This window comes from Patella vulgata, chromosome 7 (assembly GCF_932274485.2).
Source record: "Patella vulgata chromosome 7, xgPatVulg1.2, whole genome shotgun sequence".
NCBI classification, from domain to species: Eukaryota; Metazoa; Mollusca; class Gastropoda; family Patellidae; genus Patella; species Patella vulgata.
The window spans coordinates 68,391,020-68,414,369 of NC_065885.2; the positions used below are offsets into that span (position 1 = coordinate 68,391,020).

At 40.3% G+C, this 23,350-nt stretch overlaps 1 protein-coding gene across 1 annotated transcript; it reads right to left on the reverse strand.

The window, feature by feature from the left end:
* Positions 1-1,403: 1,403 nt before the first annotated feature.
* On the reverse strand, positions 1,404-21,838 carry LOC126827849 (sialin-like). The gene is made up of 11 exons (XM_050557418.2): positions 21,817-21,838; positions 16,807-17,003; positions 15,896-16,129; positions 15,227-15,314; positions 10,923-11,018; positions 10,095-10,222; positions 8,937-9,086; positions 6,570-6,699; positions 4,854-5,004; positions 3,748-3,838; positions 1,404-1,658 (listed from the first exon to the last, which is right to left on the reverse strand). The coding sequence occupies exons 1-11, from the start codon at positions 21,836-21,838 to the stop codon at positions 1,404-1,406; spliced, it is 1,542 nt and encodes a 513-aa protein (XP_050413375.2).
* Between the last annotated feature and the right edge of the window lie 1,512 nt (positions 21,839-23,350).

The window sequence follows — 23,350 nt, forward strand, 5'->3', positions numbered from 1 at the left end:
CATGGACGGACGGAAATTTGAATTCATCCTGTCTGTGTAAATACTGAACGGAACTGAACCATTTTTTAACAGAGATTAAATTTTCACAATATTGTAGTTTGCAAGGGATTATATAGCGCTAAAATAACGCATATAGTCTTCTATAATGAATACTTCGGGATACGTGTAAGACTTTGGCTAGCTAAGCTGGAGATGCCGTGTTCGACCGCGGTGTTGGCAGAGAAAGTTCAGACTTGTCCGGTGTGACTCCCAACCCCCTTGTCAACTTTCTCAACATTGTAGTTTTCTTAAAACAACGCATACAGTCTTTATATTATTTCCAATTTATTTATCACAGTTAACAAGCAGCAATCAACAATAAAACACCATAAACCGTTGGATAATTAATACTTATATATGCTTGCTATATTAAACCATTAAAAACGTCATACTTTTATTAAATTATTTTTAGCCATTATAATTTCCCATTCTTTGCTCCGTCTTTATTAATCCAATCGTAGCAGAACAGTAGGACGTTAAACCCTACTTCATCTTATTTCCATTGGTTGCTTTATAAACGTCTCTAGAAATACACATGTAAGTAACTTGTATTTTATATAATTATGTCATGTGTTATTATTAAAGGGTGTATTACCCGATTCTTTGGAACCTTAAAATTGACGAAAATCCGTCTAAAAGCTCACATTAAAGATACATTATGTAAGATTTAGAAAAGGAAGTGACCATTCTTGCTATAAAGGCTCAAAAATAGAATAATATAAAATGAAAATATTGAAAATTTCATTCAAATAACTTCATTCTGAGCCAGTGTTTGTTGTTTAGACAAGATGTGTGCATTGTGGTAACCAGCTTTCCCATTTAAATTTTTAAATGGCGAACCGTTCTAATCTCGAGGTATCCAATGCCATCGGGAGTTGATTATGGTCTGGATAAGTTAATTAATGTCTAATTAATAATTTAGATAACATTTCAGGCCTAAAGAAGGACCTGCAATAGGCAGATTCAGCTCTTGCATACTGTATGTTTAATGCCATATGATTGTACATAAAGGGATTTATATTCAGTTTTCAAAAAATATATTGTAATTTCTAATCAATTATTTTCAGTGAAATACGTGAACAGTCCAAATTGAACGCCCGCTAAGTCCATTCTAGGGTTTGTTTTCTTTGTTTATTACAAATGGCACCCAAAACCATTGAATGCATGATTCGTGTACTGATTTTAAAATGTTCATTGTCTCTTAAATACTGGATATTAGGATCCCATATATTCACGGCAAGATAACAACATCTATATTGATTAAAATTGATCAATATTGAATTCTAATTCATGTTTTTAATTTGCAATATTATGATAATATCGAGTTAGAGGCCTAGATCCTTTAACATATGTTTGTAAGGTGATTATAATTTTATAGAAATCGTCGATCCATTTTCTTCATTCAAGTCCGATTTATCAAAGGCCTTATTATCATATAAAACTATGTCTTTCTGTAAATATTCTTCAACTTTCTTGATTGGGTCCTGTATTTCGACCTCCACGGGTTCAGCAGCCCATGGTTCTAAATCTGTCCGCGCGAAAAGTCCAAAAACAGTCGCTCCCAGCAGACACACTCCACCACATACATAAAGCACATTCCGCCATTCTTCTTGGGTTTTCTGAAATGACAATAATGGCCGTCGTGAAAATGTATAAGATTGAAACAGAAATAAAATAAAATAGTGAATAACGCCCACTTTTGGTTTGTTTCAAACGCACTGGAATGGGGGTATGAAACTACCTTGTTATTGAAATGAGGGTTCAGCCACTTTTTATTTATGGATAGAATCGACGGTCTTGTATGTTACTCGCGGGTTTTAATTATTTATGGATCTAATATTAGGATCTGGTATTAGGATCTGGTATTAGGGGTATTAGGATCTGGTATTAGGGGTATTAGGATCTAGTATTAGGATCTGGTATTAGGATCTAGTATTAGGATCTGGTATTAGGGGTATTAGGATCTAGTATTAGGGGTATTAGGATCTAGTATTAGGATCTGGTATTAGGGGTATTAGGATCTAGTATTAGGATCTGGTATTAGGATCTAGTATTAGGATCTGGTATTAGGGGTATTAGGATCTAGTATTAGGATCTGGTATTAGGGGTATTAGGATCTAGTATTAGGATCTAGTATTAGTATTAGGATCTAGTATTAGGATCTGGTATTAGGGGTATTAGGATCTGGTATTAGGGGTATTAGGATCTAGTATTAGGATCTGGTATTAGGGGTATTGGGATCTGGTATTAGGATCTGGTATTAGGATCTGGTATTAGGACCGACGGTATTGCACGTTATTCTCTGTGTTTTAATATTGGCTAGGGTTAGGGTTAGGGTGAGTCCCGAGAAAATTCCCCAAGAATTTCCAGCGTGGTTCGCTGACGTCAGGACGGAGGGCCTGGCAAAGGAACAGTACCAAGTAGTTCGGACGGAAAGAAGATCGAGTTCATGTATACATTAGCGTGTACGTAAGAGAGCCATTGATAGATGGGTTCTGGAATAAGAATAGGCCGTAGTGACGATGTCCGAGAAACATTCCCCCATAGGACACTGTAGGAGGCATACTAAACTTAGGCTGCCGTTTATAGTTAGCGCCGCTTGAGAACAGACACTAGGCTAGTTGACCGACACTTTAAGTCCTAAATCGATGATTTTAGTCGAATGAGAATTTTGTTAAGTTTTTATTCTGCTTCCATTTAATGTAATTGAACGGGTTTATTTAGTCTTTGTTTGTATGCCGGATGTGAAACATAGTAGAAGTGCATTACTAAGTTTTGGATATGGCGGTCATTTAGGACAGAGTTCTAATCTTGAAGTATGAAGTAGATGGGTCTTTGTGCGCAGAATGTTTAGGACGTAAACACACATTTCATTGTATTTAAGTTCGTATTGCGTGGGGATCACGTGGCTAAGTGGGTAAGACGCTGGCTCGCTAGCCTGGGGGTCGGGTGTTCGATCCCTGTATTGGCCGAGAAAGTTCATCCAGATTTTCCGGCGTGGTTCCCCCTAGTCAGTGATGCAGGACGGAGGGTCTGACAAGGACAGCTGTCTAGTCCTTCGGATGAGACGACAAACCGAGTTCCCGTGTATACATTGGAATGCACGAAAAAGATCCCTTGGCAATTGGAATTCTATATAAGAGTAGGCGATAGTGTCGCTGCCCGGGCAAAATTTCCCTCATAGCACACTGTATGGCGTATACCCGTCTTCATTAGCCCAGCATAGGAGCAGAACAGTAGGACGTTAAACCCATTTCATTTCATTTCGTATTGCGTATGCCCGTCTTCATTATCCCAGTCGGTGCAGAACAGTGGGAGGACGGTAAACCCCAGTTCATTTTGCTTGTATTTTATACCCTTGTACGCATTTACGGGTAGGCCCTATTGTGTCTTGAAGGAAATGAGGTTTAACGTCCCAGTGTTCTGCACCGACTGGGCTAATGAAGACAGTTATATCGAAGGAGAAACCCGCACTCTACCTACTGGGAATAGCGCTGTGAGGTTGAGAGGAAGCGTTCACCAGAACACACGAACCTCATCCTTGTAAAAATCAAGGGCTGGAACGCGAAGAGGAATAAACAGTAAAGGGTATCTTCCGGACAAAATTCCCGTAACTAGCGGTACCACGTAACCATAGTAACACAATCCCAATTTGTTTATTTTCTCTATTTAATAAATGTAAGTAATAGACTGATATATAATACATACATTTGGCGTCAAGGCCCCGACCACTAATGGCGCCACCATACCTGGTACAGAGGCTATTGCATTGTTGATACCAAATAATACACCAGCATACCTAGAAATAAAAGTAATATTTAGAATTCATATCTACAACTCAATACAGGGGGGTTGGATGGCTGAATGGTTAGAGTGCGCGCGCTGTATCATAAAGTCTGTCAGTGAGTCAACTGGCGTGGTTTCGAATCCCCGGTTGTACGTGACAAGGAGTAGGGTCGCCTGTCCAACCTCGTGGGTTTTCTCCGGGTCCTCCGGTTTCCTCCCACTGCTAAAACCCCTACGCGCAAGCGAATTATTGAAATAAAATTAAACCATATGTTAGTCCCGAAATGACCTAGTTTGTGTCGAGTGGACGTTAAACCCCATTTCTCTCTCTCTCACAACTCGATACAATCTGATCAAAATACAGATCTAGTGTCATTTTGATTAACCAATCTGTGTTCATGTTTCTAGTGGGTCCGTGCACCTCACACCAAACACTCGCCGTAACAAACCGTTTCATTGGCTAATCCCCCACATCATCCAGACTTTGGGGTATAAAAAACGAAACGAAATAGGATCTGTGTTTTAATCAGATTGCAACTCATGTTACATTAATATCAGCTTTTAGAACCATTTTCGTCTCTTTTAAGTTTCGAATGTATAGAGTTATACGCCCTTTAATTCTATAAAATAGTTGACCAGCGTACTGGTTGTTCGAAGTTTAGCCTCGCTTCACCATTTTTAGATCAAATCATTAAATGGCTGAACCGTTCTAATCTACCTAACATCGGTCCTATCCAATGGCACCGAGAGTTGATTATGGTCTTGTCATGTTAATAAATATGTAATTAATAGTATATATCACATTTCAGGTCTAAATAAAGACATGCAATAGGCAGATTTAGCTATTGCATAATGCATGTTTGGCGATGACATGTACTAGCGATGACATCGAGTGTTGATTATGGTCTGGATAAGTTAATTAATGTCTAATTAATAATTTAGATAATAATTCAGACCTAAAGAAAGACCAGATTTAGCTCTTGAATAATGCCCAATTAAGTATATAAAATAATTGACTGTTACCACACCTCGGAGCGAAATCAACCTGATTAACCATGTAGCCAGCAAAACACATCCCTTCAAACGTAACAGCAAGAGTCAACAATGCTACGCCAATCATCTTATGTTCACAGGAAACAAACCCTGTAGCTACTAGACATCCTCCAGCACCAACAAACGCTAAAATAATTCAAGAAAATTACATCTTAGTGTCGAGATTGTGGATTCGGGTGGACAATTTCGAAGCTAGAACCCAAAGGGAACAGGCAGTGTAGATCAGTGATTCTCAACAAGTGTGCCGCGAAATTTCTAATGGGCACACTAAGAAAATATCTAAGTTCATAGCTGTGTTTCTCTTTATTTAGTTGGAGTCGTTCTATAAATATATTCTGTGTCTTCGGTTGCATGCCGTCTATGACTTGCCATGTTTTTATTTTACAAAATTCAAATATTTTTCATATATATTTATCCAGGTGTGCCGCTGTTGTATTGTGTGTTCCAAGGTGTGCCGTTGAGAAGCACTGGTGTAGATGCTAAGACCCGTTTGCTATGTACGCGTTTTCGTTGTGTTTCCGCGCGCGTGTTTTCGCCGGCTAAAATGTCGCTCTAATGCAAACGTAATGGAACAGAACAGATTCCATGTAACCTGCGACAACGAGCCTGGAAACGTCGCGCGCTAGCGCACATTAAAAGTAGGGCTAAAATGTTTATTCGTCGACCGTCAAACAAGTCAGGGGAGACTACTCCATTGAAGTGACATTATAGAAGTATGGAAACACGATTAAAGCATTATATAACATACATTTATAATATTACTGTTAAAATGTGCGAGTAATGCCCGTTTATCAAGCAGGTGTATTTATCAGTGGGAGGAAGCCGTGGAATGTGCAGCAAAACCTTAACGTTAGTCAGGGCGACACTACTCCTTGTCATCTATAAATCCAGGATCCACCCCACGACTTGCACAGATAACAGACATTATTACCTAGAGTTAAACCCGTCAGTGTCCGATATCATACACAAACTATAATACCAGTGACATCAAGTGTTCTGGAGATAATAAACTGGTCATCACTACCCCGATGCAGATAACCCGGCAACTAACATCACCAGAAGAATCACCAGCCCAGATACCTTCCTTCTGGTATGTCATTCAGTTCGAAGTGAATTGGTCTGAACTCGGGTAATAGCTAGGGACTGGATTTCAGTAGCCGAAACTACCCGGGAGCAAAAACCAACGACAGTCCATCAGTGGTTTCAATACAAGACCAGACCAACGACAGTCCAGTGGTTCTAATACAAGACAATAAATTGTATGTTTATACATTTTAAAGTACATGAGTTGGATTATTATGCATGGATAAAAGGATCACGTTTGATGAACGAATGAATGAATGAAATGGGGTTAAGATCCTACTTTTCTGCACCAACTGGGCTAATGAGGAAGGGCATACAGTGTGCTAGGGGGGAATTTCGCCCAGACAGCGGCGTTACAGTCTACTCTTATATCGGAGTACAACTGCCGAAGGTTCATTTACGTACATGCAAATGTGAACAGGAGACCTCGGTTTGTTGTCAGAACAGAACGACAATACAATGTCCATTGCGAGACCTTCTGTCCTGCATTACTGACAAGGGAGAGAACCACGTTAGCGATCACGTTTGATAAAGGCTGAAGTATCATCATTTAAAATAACATCCAAATAAACGTATAACAGGTGTCTGTAAAGTACTAAATTGCATACCCGTTATTTGGAAGAATTTTCGTATAGCTTTAACTGAGAAAGATTTTGTTCTGAGAAAATCTGCTGCTTGACCAGACAATACGGTAGATGCAGTCATAGCAATGTAAGGTACTGCTGACAAGATACCATTCTTAAAATAAATAAAAAACATGCCATATAGATACAACAACATTAGACATAGTGTACATATAAAAACATGCCATATAGATACAACAACATTAGACATAGTGTACATATAAAAACATACTTGGGGATTGTGGGTCGGGTGGTCTAACGCGTGCGATTTAAATTATACTGTCTTTCATTGAGTCAAGTGGTGTTGTTTCAGATCATAAGGTCTGTCATTGCCTCAATTGGCGTGGTTTAGGCAAGGAGCAGAATCGTCTGTCTAGGCTCGTGGGATTTCCCCAGGCCATCCGGTTTCCTTCCACAGCTAACGACTCCTATGCGCAAGCGCATTATTGTTGTTGTACCAAATGTTACTCCCGAAATGACCTAGTTTGTGTATGTGACCTAGTTTGTCTGGATTTGACATTTTCTCTCGTAGTTAAAATATACCCCACATGCAATATTCAGTATTCTTTAATCGTACAGATTTCATCATAGGTCACGAGATGTAAAAAGGCTTCGGGCATGGGTTAGGCTTAAGAGTTAGGGGGAGAGGTTAGGTCTTCACGTAAGCACTGACCTAGGTAGGGTGGCCCATGTACTCACAAAAATACAGTCCACCGCTGATAGTTCGAGACTACCACTGAAGCGTGCACATTCGCCGTGCCGAGACCAACTTTCTGACAGTATGATACTATAAATAGCCATGGCACGTGCAATTCTCTACAAATCTATCAACTATTACAGCCGTAAAAAATTTATTGTTGACGATTTTGGATAGCAGTTAAATTAAGCTTCTTGGTTATTACAGCAGATTTAGAAATTACGTTCGTTTCATTTTTTAAATCGCTTTATCATTAACTGTACCGTTAAGAGCGGCATCTTTTGGTTTAGTACAAATAATATATCTGAATCACTCGGGTTAGGCAGGAACATGATACTAGCAGTAGTTTCATTTTACTTTTACAAGCTTCTTAAAACGATTGTTGAGCTACCTAACGTGCTTATTTCTAAATTCAATTTCTTGTTCTAGCTTTCTGTTACGTTTCGTAAAAAAAGTAGTCTTGATTATCCCGACCTGTCAATCAGACGTAGAATGGTCGATAGACTGGTTAAGCGAGACTAATTTCAAAACAAGGGCACGTAACCTATCTTTTACTCAAAAGTGTCTGGATGTTATGGACGACTCTTGGAACCAGTTTTCAGTCTATTATTTATACATCATTAATGGTCATAGCTTATTAAGTACAATATGATCGTTTATTTAGTGACTATAATTGTGTGAAACTGATTTGAGGCTTGGCATATATATAAATATTGTGGCGTAATTGTCGAGATATATGGAGATATTTATTTATGGTGGGTCACCCTAACCTAGGATGATAGAAATTTAGTTCGTAGTATTTCCTATATGTGGAGACATAACCTGTCCCCCAAATTCTTAAATCCCCATCTCGTCAACAAGCATGTGCCCTAACCTTATTTACATCTCGTGACCTATGATGAAATGGCGATGGTCCTTTGCTTTTAGCCTTTACCATAATATTATTGAGCAAGTTTCTGTGATATTGGGGCAGATAACTCTGTGTAGAACCAATCAGGAATCAGACCTGTAATTCTCTCTTCATTGACATTATTGAGCAAGCTTCTTTGATATTGGGGCAGATAACTCTGTGTAGAACCAATCAGGAATCAGACCTGTAATTCTCTCTTCATTGACATCAATGTGAAATCCCTCATATGATTTGAATCTGTATGACTTCACATACCCGTATATGTCATCTAATGTAATTATTGAAGGGCGTAACCGTTTTCGGTGTTTTCAGTATCTGTGTACCGAATGATCATTCGGTAAATCATGAATAGTATAGACGAATTGTGGAGATGCTCTATTGAACGTTCCAGAATTAAAATCTGTCAAACTCAAAAATAGTGACAATCGAGTGAAAATGGGGATTTGGGGATAGAATGCATGCACAGCCAGCATGAGAAAATATCTCAACCAACTACGTATGTAATTACGTCACAATTCTGCTCACTTCACCTCAGCTGTCGGGACTGGCAGAACAATGACAGGACTGAATTCCGCGTCACTCGATTGCAATTCCGCGTCACATCAATTCGGAACGTTCCGGTCTGACAATCGAGCATCCCCTATATTATGAAATCAGGGGAGATAATTACATTAACTCCATAGACATGATAAAATTATTAGCAGGTCTTACCCTTAAAGCATTTTATTTTTAAAACTTGACTCACCGATTTAATATCAAACTTGAGAACTTCTTTCATAAACGTTGGTAAACCAGTCAGTAGAGTATAGTGAATCCAATTATTACAGAAATGTGCCACGAGACAGGCCTGCATAGCTCGTGACTTAGCTATAGCTAACCATGGTGTCGTTAATACCTGCCAATTGACAAAAAACAATGGACAATGTTTTTGATCAGGAACTGGGCCCTGTTTCTCGAAATCTTAACTAAAGATAAAATCCAATTTTTAGGAGATACTTCAATTTTGATAGTTAAAATTTGGTGAAACAGGTCCCAGGTCCCCAAGTACTATTCATCTTCTTTTTCTTAGGGGGCGACGCTCTTAGTAACAAGCCTATGGCTCGGCAAAACCAAATGCGAAGCGATTGACGACTGCGATTGCTAAAATGACGTCACATTTTTCCAAGATGGCTGCAACGACTTGGCCATGTTTCTTGCATGGTTTGTAAGCCAGCGTCTGATCCACTGAGCCGTGGCTCCCCAGAACTATGTGTGATAAATAATAAATTGTCTGTTCGTAAATTATCAGGGGTGGTACTGATAGGGCTGGCAAGACAAGTTTACCTAATCGTTCGGAAGGGACAAAAACTGAGGTCTATTCGAGTACACAGTGGTGTGCATGTAACACAAACCTTAACAGTTGGACATCGAATTACAGTAGGAGAACATATCGAGGTCCGGGTATCCCTAGCACCCCATCGCATCGGAAAGATAACCATAGAAATAGCACTTTATGTAAGTCGTAGAGAGTGTATCATAAGGTCTGTCATTGAGTCAACTTGCGTAATTCCTCCCACTGCTAAAGACCCCTACGCGCACGCGAATTATTGAAATAAAAATTGAACCATATGTTAGTCCCGAAATGACCTTGGTGTGTTGAGTGGACGTTAAACCCCATTTTCTCTCCCTCTCTCTCTCTCTTATGTGAGTCGTAAAATGAAACGCATTGTGTTGAACAGCCTTTTCGTTCATTCGTTTTGGAGTTTAATGTCCACTTTTACCAAGGGTGATATTGTAGACAAGAACAGCCTTTAAAACCCCTAGTCCGTCTCTATTAGTCAAGTCGATGTAGAAAGATAGGATGTTAAACCCCAGTTCCTTCCAATCAAAGGGATTCTATAAAATAATGAAGGAAGTGACGTACTCTGGTTTGTTTATCACCTATTCCTGACTCTATATAATTTCGCTCAGCTTCAGATATTCGTGGATGTTCAGTTGGTGTATCCGCCACAAATATAAACCATAATACCAGCCATATTACAGTTACAATACCTATATATAAATATACACCATTTTACAGTTACAATACACAAATATACACAATATCACAGTTACAATACACAAATATACACCGTGTTACAGTTACAATACCTATACACAAATATACACCCAGTTACAGTTACATTACCCGTACACAAATATACACCCAGTTACAATATACACAAATATACATCGTATTACAATACCTATATACAAATAACACAATGCTACAGTTACAATATACAAATATACCCAATATCACAGTTACAATATACACAAATATACACCGTGGTTACAATACCTATATACAAATATACACCATACGGTACTAACATTTGCGCTTTCTACTCTCATGGTAATGATCAACCAAAACGATCATTACGACCAGAAAGCAAATTGTTATTGGATGTACCTACCTATAATTTAAAATCATTTGGATCAAGAACTTTTCAATACAGTGCATCAATTGTGAGGAATACACTTTCAGAAGATATCGGACAATGTTATTTTGTACCGGTTTTTAAATCCAAAGTGAAAACTTTGTTATTTATTCACTATTATTAACAATCCGACTTGAGAACATAGTCTCGCGCATGGGGCCTAGCGTATTCAATAGTTACGCGATACAAATATCAATATTATTATTATTAAAATTTATTTTTATCCGGTTATCTCAAAAAATCCGAGAATTGTAAATTATATTGTTACTTACTAGTTAGATAGAAGATTGATCCCCAGCCATTATCAAAACCATACTCACACAGAAGGCCTGATGCAGCAAACGTGATGATATTACCAATAAACGATCCTGAAATTATATCCATATTCTGTAAACCACTCGGCAGTTATGATTTGAAATGAAATGTTCTGCTCCGACTGGGATAATGAAGACGGGTATATGCCATGCAGTGTGCAATGAGGGAAATTTTCGGCACTACGGCCTACTCTTTTGCCAAATGCCAACTGTCCGGGGTTCTTTTACGTGCACACCAATCTGTACACGAGACCTCGGTTTTGCGTCCCTTCCGAACGACTATGCGTTGACTCTTGTCAAGCCCTCCGTCCCGCAACATTGATTTTTTTGGGGGGGGGGGGCGGGGGCACCAGAAAAAATCCGGATGGACTTTCTCGATCAGCACTGAGATCGAACACTACTATTAGTCATCATAAACTAAAGCTTGCTGAAGTATATTAACAGTTCATTATTATGCTCCATCTCAGCATGCAAGGTTAAAGGGAAACAACTCTTTTAAAAGAAACGTCACGCAGACAGGAAGTAAAGAAATGAAATGATATTTGAAGTCTTACTTTCACCATCCTTGGTTACCCAGTGTACTCATACCGTTTTACTCCACTATACCCTGGGTTAATCCATGGGGTTTCCACGATTTCAAATTTTCTACCCTAGACTAGATTGTAGCTACAGTCTACGAACCAATCCGAAAACAGTTTACAAACCAATCGTTTCGCCTTCAATTTTATAAGGGTAGATAACCATATTCATGTCCATTTACTGAATGATTTATGTAAATAATGTATATATTTATAATTTATTTATATTTAATTGTATTATCAAAATCTGTAGTATGTGTTGTTGATTTCAAATATGTATAACATCTATATGTTTGACTTTTGTTATTATTATTACTATTAATTCTTTGTCTGAAATATGTCATTCTGTTATGTTTATTATTATTGAACTTATACTTGGCAATTTGATTCACAATAATTGTATGCGATATCACTTCTGTGGAAGCAGACGTTAAAACACCAGGCAGTAGTAGTCACAATAACTTGTCTACGATATCACGTGGACATATATGAACGTCTGGTCTCCATCAACATAATATATACTATTCAAAAAAAGTAGGGGATATTTGATTTTTAAGTGTTATTAAAGTCACCTAATGAAACTGACGAAGAAACAAATGACAAAATGAAATGAAGTTCACATTCATCGATTTATTCCAAATGATCGTTAGACTAAGTAAGGCACAGACTGACCATTATAAGGGTAAAATGATACCCGGGGTCAAACAGCAAAGTTACCACAGCATCACAACCAAGTCAGTAACGGGTAAATCCTCCTCTGTTTGCCAAACAAGCATTGATCCGACGTGGCATACTCCTAATGAGACGTCTAAGGTCATTTTGGTCCAGATTGTCCCATTCCTGTTGCAACGCAGCAGCAAGTTCTTGGACATTGGCAGAACGTTGTTGACGTTGACGTAACCTCTGTCCAAGCATGTCCCAGACATGCTCGATGGGGGAGAGGTCGGGACTCAGTGCTGGCCAAGGTAATGTGGTGATGTTCTGTTGTTGGAGGTAACCTGTATCGATCCTGGCCCTGTGACATCTTGCGTTGTCATCCTGGAAGATGAAACGGCGGCCATGACGTCGTGCGAACGGCACAACATGGACTGCCAAGATGTTGTCCCGGTAGTACTGGCCTGTAACACGCCCTGCAACAACATGTAAAGCCCTTCTTCCAGCAACAGTGATGCCTCCCCACACCATAACAGAACCACCCCCAAATCGATCATGTCTGATGACGTTAACGTCTTGGAAGCGCTCGTTTCGACGACGCCACACCCTCCTACGTCTGTCCAAAAAATCAACAGTGAACCTTGACTCATCTGAAAACATCACATTGCTCAGCGTCGATTATCCCAGTGTTGACGATCCCTACACCAACGACGTCTTGCCTGAATGTGATGATCTCTCAAACAAGGGATCACGCGAGGACGTCGGGCGCGAAGGTGACCCCTATGCAGTCGATTCCGAATCGTCTGGCCACTCACTCTCACACCAGTGTCTGTTTGAAGACGAGCGCTGATCTGATTTGCTGTGATGACACGATTTCTCAAGGCCAAGGTACGGATAAATCGATCCTGGGCTTGAGTTGTCGCCCTTGGTCGACCTGAGCGTGGTCTGTCCTGTACAGATTGTGTATCACGGTATCTGGACCATAGCCTGCTTATGACAGACTGAGAAACATTCATCGTCCGCGCCACAACCGCCTGTGTTGTGCCGATCTGTAGCATGCCAAGGGCACGTAACCTTTCATTTTGGGTAAGCCGACGCATATCAAAATTTGTTTTCTGGTCACTAAAACAATTAAACTGATGTTTCCACCCTGGAATTCAATGCCACAATGACTGTAACATTCAAAGTCAGAGTCGTGCAAATCTTGGGTTGGACCGCCATGATGATCCCAAGCATCACCTGCATTCCATGCGGTAGCTATTGGTGCGTTTGGGCATCACATGTAACTGGAAATGTTTCTTCTGTTAGGTTCTATAGTGACTTTTTTCGTAGTCATTTGCATATTTTAGTATTATGCCCCCAAAATCAAATATTCAAAAAAAGTAGGGGATATTTGATTTTGGGGGCATAATACTAAAATATGCAAATGACTACGAAAAAAGTCACTATAGAACCTAACAGAAGAAACATTTCCAGTTACATGTGACGCCCAAACGCACCAATAGCTACCGCATGGAATGCAGGTCATGCTTGGGATCATCATGGGGGTCCAACCCAAGATTTGCACGACTCTGACTTTGAATGTTACAGTCATTGTGGCATTGAATTCCAGGGTGTCATCACAGCAAATCAGATCAGCGCTCGTCTTCAAACAGACACTGGTGTGAGAGTGAGTGACCAGACGATTCGGAATCGACTGCATAGGGGTCACCTTCGCGCCCGACGTCCTCGCGTGATCCCTTGTTTGAGAGATCATCACATTCAGGCAAGACGTCGTTGGTGTAGGGATCGTCAACACTGGGATAATCGACGCTGAGCAATGTGATGTTTTCAGATGAGTCAAGGTTCACTGTTGATTTTTTGGACAGACGTAGGAGGGTGTGGCGTCGTCGAAACGAGCGCTTCCAAGACGTTAACGTCATCAGACATGATCGATTTGGGGGTGGTTCTGTTATGGTGTGGGGAGGCATCACTGTTGCTGGAAGAAGGGCTTTACATGTTGTTGCAGGGCGTGTTACAGGCCAGTACTACCGGGACAACATCTTGGCAGTCCATGCTGTGCCGTTCGCACGACGTCATGGCCGCCGTTTCATCTTCCAGGATGACAACGCAAGATGTCACAGGGCCAGGATCGTTACAGGTTACCTCCAACAACAGAACATCACCACATTACCTTGGCCAGCACTGAGTCCCGACCTCTCCCCCATCGAGCATGTCTGGGACATGCTTGGACAGAGGTTACGTCAACGTCAACAACGTCCTGCCAATGGCCAAGAACTTGCTGCTGCGTTGCAACAGGAATGGGACAATCTGGACCAAAATGACCTTAGACGTCTCATTAGGAGTATGCCACGTCGGATCAATGCTTGTTTGGCAAACAGAGGAGGATTTACCCGTTACTGACTTGGTTGTGATGCTGTGGTAACTTTGCTGTTTGACCCCGGGTATCATTTTACCCTTATAATGGTCAGTCTGTGCCTTACTTAGTCTAACGATCATTTGGAATAAATCGATGAATGTGAACTTCATTTCATTTTGTCATTTGTTTCTTCGTCAGTTTCATTAGGTGACTTTAATAACACTTAAAAATCAAATATCCCCTACTTTTTTTGAATAGTATATATAATTGGTTGTTAATAATTACGCATTTAGAATAGGCCAACTCCTAACATTGCCCGATGAGAGTTACTTCCCTTTGCCAACTTCCTTTTCAAATAACATTTTTTGGGATTGGTCGATAAAATAGCACAATCATCAAGGGCGTATAACTTGAAAACGTGTCTCTCTCATATATTAACCCAGGGGTTAGTGGAGTAGAACGGAATGAAACCACTGGGGATACCAAAGATGTACTTGAACCTGCTTGTACCCAATGGTACAGATTAGTCTTTACTTTAACCTGCTTGTACCCAGCCATTAGACAGGGTGTCGTAGTTAGGATAAACTCTCCGTATAGCCACACTTCATGACGTATGGCCGTCTTCATTTGCAACGCCGTTGTAGTTGATTAAATTTAAATAATTGACTTACCCGCATAACAGAATGACGTCAATCGACTTCTTTCTAAAGGTGGCGCCCATTTACCCCACATACTGTGCATGGCGGGAAACATGAGACCCTGGATGTATAAATATATAAACATTTCAAATTGTGTATCCCTTGGAAACGACAATATCGTGACGACGAAACCCCCAAAAGGAAAATTAATGCACACATGGTTCACTCCCGTCCACGAAATAACCTCATGTCCGATCGCTTGTCCATAGTACGTGAGTACTTGTTTATTTGTAGCGCGGGAAGGGATACACATAGATTTGTATTATAGTATAGCGAGAGAAATTGAAATAAAATGTGGTTTAAAATCCTACTGTTCTGCCCCGACTGGGCTAAGCAAGACGGCATACGCCATACAGTGTGCTATGAGGGCAATTTTGTCCGGGCAGCGGCAGTATGGCCTACTCTTATATCAAATTCCATCTGCCAAGAGATCTATTGCGTGCACGCCGCGGGATCTTTTACGTGCATGCTAATGTATACATATAAGGACAAGCGGTGGGGAGGGGGCACCACGCCAGACAATTCCGATGAACTTTCGCAGGGACGAACGCGGGACCTGCAGGTTAGTGGGCCATCGTCTTACTCCCTGAGCCACCGTGGCTTCCAGGTCGTTTTAATATAATCTCCGTGTGATATACTTACCGACGCTAAACCCAGTAAAACTCTAATGGCTGTAACAACACGAATATCATATCTAGAAGCGACAGGTGTTAAAGAATTCAATAAAAAGGCTACAATCAGACCAAAGCCTATAACTCGTTTCCCGCCAAATCTACCAGCTAGCCAACCACCAGGCATCTGTGTTACTAAGTAACCATAGAAATAAGCAGACAATAATGTCGCTTGTTCGCTTTTAGTCCAATCAAATTCTTCGGTCTGAAACATTAAATGGAATTGGATTTAAAGTCCTGTTTTTCTGCACCATCTGGGATAATGAAGCCGACATGCAGCCCGCTGTGAAGATCATTTTGCCTGGACAGCGGCGTTCCACTTACTTATCATGGAATTCCAACTGCCAGGGTTTCTTTTGCGTTAACTGCATCCCAGTGACCTCCGATATAAGGGACTAGAGGGTGTTACTGGCCAGCATCGTGGGGTGCCAATGACCAGAGGGACCAGGCAGGCTGCTACCCCTTCACATCGGAGACTGTTCCCTTGAACATCCGTCGTCAACAGAGGCTTGATCTCGCTTAAACTACGTACATTTTGTTAAGGCCTTCACGTAATACCCTGCATATTTTGGCACTAATTCACCCAGCTTGTGAGCCTATCAGATTCCTCGGTCGTCGCGAATACCAAGTCTCGCGCTTTCCAGCTAAAATATCTACCTGTGATAATCGAGTTGCAAAGTTCAAGGTTCGTTCAATGTCAAGGTCTCCGTGTAGGTCGCTATGTCACCAACTCTGATTGGACGCTACTGTTCACATGTCTGCAGATTAGTTTGGTAATTGTGAAGTAATCAAGCAACATCCAGATGTTGTAATACTCACAGTCCTTGCTTCAGGAACATCTATAGAGATTTGAATACTCCATGTGGGATATATTTTACTTACATTCGAGCTGCTACTATTGCTTGTTTGTTCATCACACTTTGGGTTGGTATTGTTCGAAGCATTGGTTGAATTGTCTGGGTAGCTTTTCACCATACACACTATAGCAACACTTAAATTGACTCGTAATGCATACATACAGAAAAATCCAAAGAATCCAATGTATGCAAGTATCCATCGTTGTGACAGGCAGCAAGGTACTGAAAATATAAATAGTAAATTGATGGAGGTTCACATTGCTTTCTACTGACTTCACCCAACTATCGTATAGCTGGTCTCCACTCCAACTGGTGGTTAAGACAGACAGCACTGAAACAAAATGCTTTCTACTGACTTCATCCAACTATCACATAGCTGCTTTATTTTAGCGTCGACGTCGTCTCCGTTCTAATGGATACATTCAATGATGGTTTGGGCAAGTTAAAATAGCCTAAAATAAATGCGTTTATTACAATCAATGAAATACACAAACCATTAAAAGTCGTCACACCCCGAGTCTGAGGCGCAACTCGAATCCTAGTCGAGTCCCAAATCGTTGACTATAGCACTGAGTCGAGTCGTTCATTCGTTCCTGGAGTTTTACATCCATTTCCACCAAGGGTGATATCGTAGACAAAGGAGTCCCAAGTCTTTGCAAAGCTCAAGTCCCGTTCAAGTCGCCAGTTCGTGAAACGAGTCAGCTAATCAACGTAGCCCATCATTTCGCCACCGTAATAAGGCAGGACCGCCATTAGCAGTCATTCAATCTATTTCTGCGTAAATATCCCATTGCTGTTAGCTTTTAAGTCGTGAGATGCCACGACTGCCGAGTCTCGAGTCAAGATTAATAGTTCAAGTCCAGTGACTTAAGTGGGACGCGAGTTCCCACCTCTGGTTACAGGTGGTTGGGTGGCAGAATGGTTAACGCGTGCGCGTTGCACCATAAGGGCTGTCATTGATACAAGTGGTGTGGTGTCGATTCTCTGCTTGTACGTGACAAGGAGAAGGGTCGCCTGTCCAGCCGCGTGGGTTTTCTCCGGGTCCTCCGGTTTCCTCCCACTTAATTGGATGAGTTGATGGAAACACTGTCAATCCCCCAAAGCAACATGCATGAAATTTCAATTCAGTTATTTGCCTGCTTCAAATGGCATGTCGCGTAGTAATAAACATCTTTTACAAAGAATACCCCTCCCCCCCCCCCCCAGGAAAAACTAGAATTCCCCACCAAAATTTCGTATTTTACAGTAACCAGCAATAATCTGCACTTCATTGTTCTTCATAAGGTGGAGGTGGGGGGGGGGGCGAATTGTTAGCACGTGCGCGCTGTATCACAATCACAAGGCCTGTTATTGAGTCAACTGGCGTGGTTTCGATTCCTCGGGTGTACGTGACAAGGAGTAGCGTCGCCAGTCCAACCACGTGGGTTTTCTCCGGGTCTCCCGGTTTCCTCCCACTGCTAAGAACCCTACGCACAAGGGAATCATTTAAATAACATTGCACCATGTGTTAGTCCCGAAATGACCTAGTTAAAATGTTAAACCCATTTCGCTCTCTCTATCTTTCTCTCTCTCTATCTCTCTCTCTATCTCTCTCTCTCTCTGGTTAACGTTCTTGTAATCAATAAAATTTACATTCAGTGTTTTAAATTTGTACTGTAATTTGTAATCGGATAGAATGACAGTCGCTGACGCCTGATGAAGAAATGAAATGAAATAGGGTTTAACGTCCTACGCTTCTGCACCTAACCTGGGCTAATTGAAGACGGGTATACGCCATACAGTGTGCTATGAGGGAAATTTTGCCCGGGCAGCGGCGCTACAGCCTACTCTTATATCGAATTCCAACTGTCAAGGGATCTTTTACGTGCACGCCAATGTGTACACGGGACCTCGGTTTTTCGCCCCATCCGAACGAACGACTAAGCAGCTGTCCTTGTCAGGCCCTCCGTTCTGCATCACTGAGAAGTGGAAACCACGCCGGAAAATCGAGATGAACTTCTCGGTCAATGCAGGGATCGAACACCCGACCTCCAGGCTAGCGAGCCAGCTTCTTACCCACTTAGCCACGTGATCCCCTTGATATGAAGAATACCGAGAGCTAATATGTGAAGTGTAGTTTTTAGTTTGTTCATCTGTGTATGACGTATGATAATTCCACATAGATAACTCGTCTCGATGAACTTTGTGACATAAGTCCACAGATCACTAATTATTTCCCCATTGACTTTAATGTTAATTCTCGTCTCTAAGACCGGCTCTAACTTTTTCCCAAATTTTCGTTGGGTAGAACGCTTTCTGTCACAGATGGAGCAACATGTGGCAAATTTTGCCCAAAAGCATTATGTGGCAAAAACTTCAGATACACAAGCTGGAAGTAGAGACAACTAAACATGCAATTTTCGGCCCTACATTTCATACTAACCAACCTCTCAACTCATGTATCCTTCCGCCTCAAAATCATGAATATTCACCAAAACCTGGCAGAACATGTATTTTCAAACCCTTTTCTTCGATTCTACACCACAAAGTCAACACAAATCGCCATGCGAAAGGAGGGAAAGGGGGAGAAAGACTAAAAATAACTTTGGCCCTACATTGGTGGCGGCGTAGAAATATTTGGTGAGCTGTGTCCATAAGTGTTGCTCATCGTGATATACTTGACGTGACCTTCCACAGATACCGGTCATATTTTTGACAGTGTTTTAATCAGATTGTCTGTAGATAGCTGATCTGGTTGAACTTTGTAATATTATTGTTCTGTTTATGTGTTGTGATACATTTCTAGGGTTAGGGTAAGCTATACATACGGGTGGTTGGATTTTGAGAATTTAGAGGAATTATACTAAATTAAGTGTAACTGTTTTCTTTTAGATTTGACCATTTTGGTTTGTGAATACGGCCCATTTGTCACTGGAATATCAAATTTCGCACGGCTTAAAATCGACTCCGATTGATTATTTAACATTTAATTCAGAACGGAAAATCAAAATACCAACGGTAGCTAATCTCTCGGCTGAGCGTCAATCGGATTAAACGGGCCTATCAATAAATGTTCATGGAGAACAAAATGGCGCCGGGGTTATTACATAGCAGCGAACGGCATAAATCGATCAACTTTCAATTGCACCCAAAACGAGCAGCGGTATTATTACATAACAGCGAACAGCATAGATCGATCAACTTTCAATTGCACCCAAAACCAGCAGCAGTATTATTAGATATCAAAATCGCATAGATTAATGAAATTTCAATTCAACATATCTTTGTAAATATTGAATTGAAGAATTTTCGAGCTGATGTTGCTTCTAGAGACTCGTCGCGCAGATTAATGTATAGGATAAAACACGAGATTGAGGTTATGCTGGGGAAAGAAAATAACCCAAGGCCGAGGTTTTTCTGTCGAGGTTTTTTTTCTGATTAAAATAAACACAACAGTTCTATGGATAACAATTACTATATTTCTATTAAAGCAACGTTTCAACAATGATTCTCTTGTCGTTATCAAGCACAATACTGATACAAACAGAAGGAACGAAATATATATACTATGTACAATCAAAACATTCAATGGAACCAAAAATTAGTGACCTTTGACCTTGATAATGAAACCATATGTAATAGCATAAACATCTAATCTAATGTACACAAAGATGGAAACCACTTAATTAATATGGGGTTATGACCCTAGATGTATAATAAATTCCTCCCCAGCATAACCTAAGTCGAGGACTTTATCTTGCTTATAAACCGTCTATGTTTACATGTACGCAAAATGAGAATATCCCAAAATTCCTGTAAGAAAAACCCTATTTTATGTTTTCTTATGGGAAATAAAAACCTACCCTGGAAGAATAACCCGTTACAGGTTTAATAAAGAAAACCATTTTAGAAGAATAACCCCAAATCCCCCTGTATATATTCAAAGCTGCCGACGACTTTCAGACCGCAAGTTATTCCGGGCTTACAATATACCTCAAAGATCAAAGAGATTTACTGTTATAGGGTTTTAATTACACTGAATGCGATCTTAATATTGAAATTAGTTCTATAGCGCTAAAATGGCGCATCGAGATTTTAATGATAAAAGCGCACAATCTTACCGTTCTTGACGTCATCTGTATCGACATTTTGATTGGCTTTCTTCTCTAATTTCTGCTCCATCTTTGTTCTGTAAAACAGCTGTTTTCACTGTGGTCTCATCGTGGTTCTATAAAACAGCTGTTGTCACTGGGGTCTCATCGTTGTTCAGTATCAGATATCGTAAATTACCACTATCACTGATTTGATATGGACTTGTTTGTATTAGAATTGGGTCTACGTACTGTTGAACCCGTAACGTAAAACAACAAACATTCTAATCTGTGAATGTCATTTACATTTTTTAGTAACTGGTCGTGAAGGCTTATTTACTAAAACTTTCTAATCTTAATTTACACATCTACAATCAATCGAACTCTGATTTTAAATTAGGTCACCATATTAGATAACATTATATGGTCAAAGTTGTCCGTAAAGAGGGACTGGGTGGGCGAGTGTTGTAACGCGTGCACTTTACACCATAAGGCCTGTCATTGAGTAAAGTGGCATGGGTTCGATTCCAAACTTGTACGCACAAAGTAGTATAGTCACTTGTTCAACCTCGTGCGTTTTTTCTGGGTCCTCCGGTTTCCTTCCACTGCTAAAGACCCCTACGCGCAAGCGAATTATTGAAATAATATTGAACCATATGTTTGTGACGAGTGGACGTTAAACCCCATTTTTTCTCTCTCTCTTCTATGCCCCATTGGGTCATTAACCGTGAGCTGTGGTCAGGTCTAAATATTAAGGCCACCTGCAGATTTCGTCAAGGCGCGAAATGTAAATAGGGCTAGGGCACGTGATTATTGACGAGATTGTGGGTTAGAGTTAGCTCTAGGTCTAGAGTTAACGTTAGCCTTGTTTACATCTCGTGACCTTGAGGAATTCTGCAGTTGGCCTTAATATTTAGATCCGAGAGGTCATTAACCATGAACTAGATTGGCCCAGACTCGCAAACCAGGAGAATTCCCTGGTTTCATTCCGATGTTAACAGAGACAGTTCCTCGGTATATTCCGGTATTTTCCGGCGTGATTTCCCTTTGCCAGTATAGTATTATTGCAGACCTACCCTTTCCATCACCTGCAATGGTGTGGTAAAGTTGATAGATTGAACCTGCTTAGTTCGGGAAAATAGATTTCTTGATTGACAACACGATAAGGTTTAAATAAGTTTATATAATCCACAAATGACACATGATACAGTTTAAAACAATTAAATGAAACGCGTAAGCGCGTAGTCGATGTTGGTCGATCTAGATGTATTTCAATTCACCATAACCATTAAACACCATTTCTGTTGGTACTACACATAACTATAACACAAAATACATTTATGCTCGACAAGTTGGCCCTGAAAATACAATAGTTGCCATTATCCATATATTCGTAACCAACAGTTCTATTGGCTACACATCCTACAATTTTTACCTTACAGTATTTGAATTACATATATAATTATATATCAAACACTCATGAAACTCACAGTCCACTTGCAGTCATCTATTACAAGAAAGTTAAATTAAATAGCTTACCCATTTGTGGAAAAGAGCCGGTATTGACCTTCACTAAATCTGTAACATGTGGTACTGATGCATGCGTGTAATTTAGTTTTATCCCAGCTAAACTTCTGAATAACCAACCAGGACAAAGAATTACTAATCACCTGATAAACAATATTTCAGAAAGAGACCACCTTCAGAACTATAAAGAGTCCAACGAGTTATCCTTTCAACTATACCAAAAAAATATTAAAAGTAAACCCATATAAGAACTAAGACATTTCAACCACTAAAATAAAACACCATAATCCGGACAATACAATTCCAGACCCATACAACTGAAAATCCATCCCCCAAAACATTTTAATGAATTTACATTATCTCACAACCAAAACTATAAACTCACTTATTAAAAACTTCCAACAATCAAGACACTGATCAGGACATTCTTCACCAACATTAATTGACAGAGTCCCAAAATATGACCCTGTTACATACTTCCCCCCACCGTAAAAATGACGTCCCGTCATTTACTTACCAGTAATTAACGACAACAATGCCGTACTAACCTCTGGAGCCATTTTGCTTAAAGAACCTGAAAGATGTAATGAATGAATATAGTTAGCTTTCTCATACCAATCTGACGGATTATTAATTTGAGCCATAACAAAATCACCACTCTGCATCCATTGAGGTTGGTTACATGTTCGGCGAGGTCTTGTTTCAATAGATACATCTGCCGGTAGAGGACTTGGATTATTATCTACGGCGTCACCTGAAACATTAACTTCAATTGATTTTACCTCAGTATTTTCATTACTTACAGATGCGTCATTAGATGCCCCCTGAAATATCTCGGTATTGTGATCCCCCTCAACAATATCCTCGATAATTTCATGATCACCTTCCCCTCCTCCCGTAAGAATAACCTCCGGGTAATTCTCATTTACAGGATCATTGGCTTCCACATAACTAAATTCTTCATCAGAACTT

What these genes read in the sequence shown, in the direction of transcription:
- LOC126827849 (XM_050557418.2), bottom strand. Translation starts at nt 21,838, where the DNA reads ATGAAACCAGGGAATTCTCCTG. An exon ending in GCAATAGTAGCAGCTCGAAT is followed by an intron (nt 16,130 to 16,806) that starts GTAAGTAAAATA and finishes TTAATGTTTCAG; the next exon opens with ACCGAAGAATTTGATTGGAC. An exon ending in CAGGTTGATTTCGCTCCGAG is followed by an intron (nt 3,839 to 4,853) that starts GTGTGGTAACAG and finishes TTTTATTTCTAG; the next exon opens with GTATGCTGGTGTATTATTTG.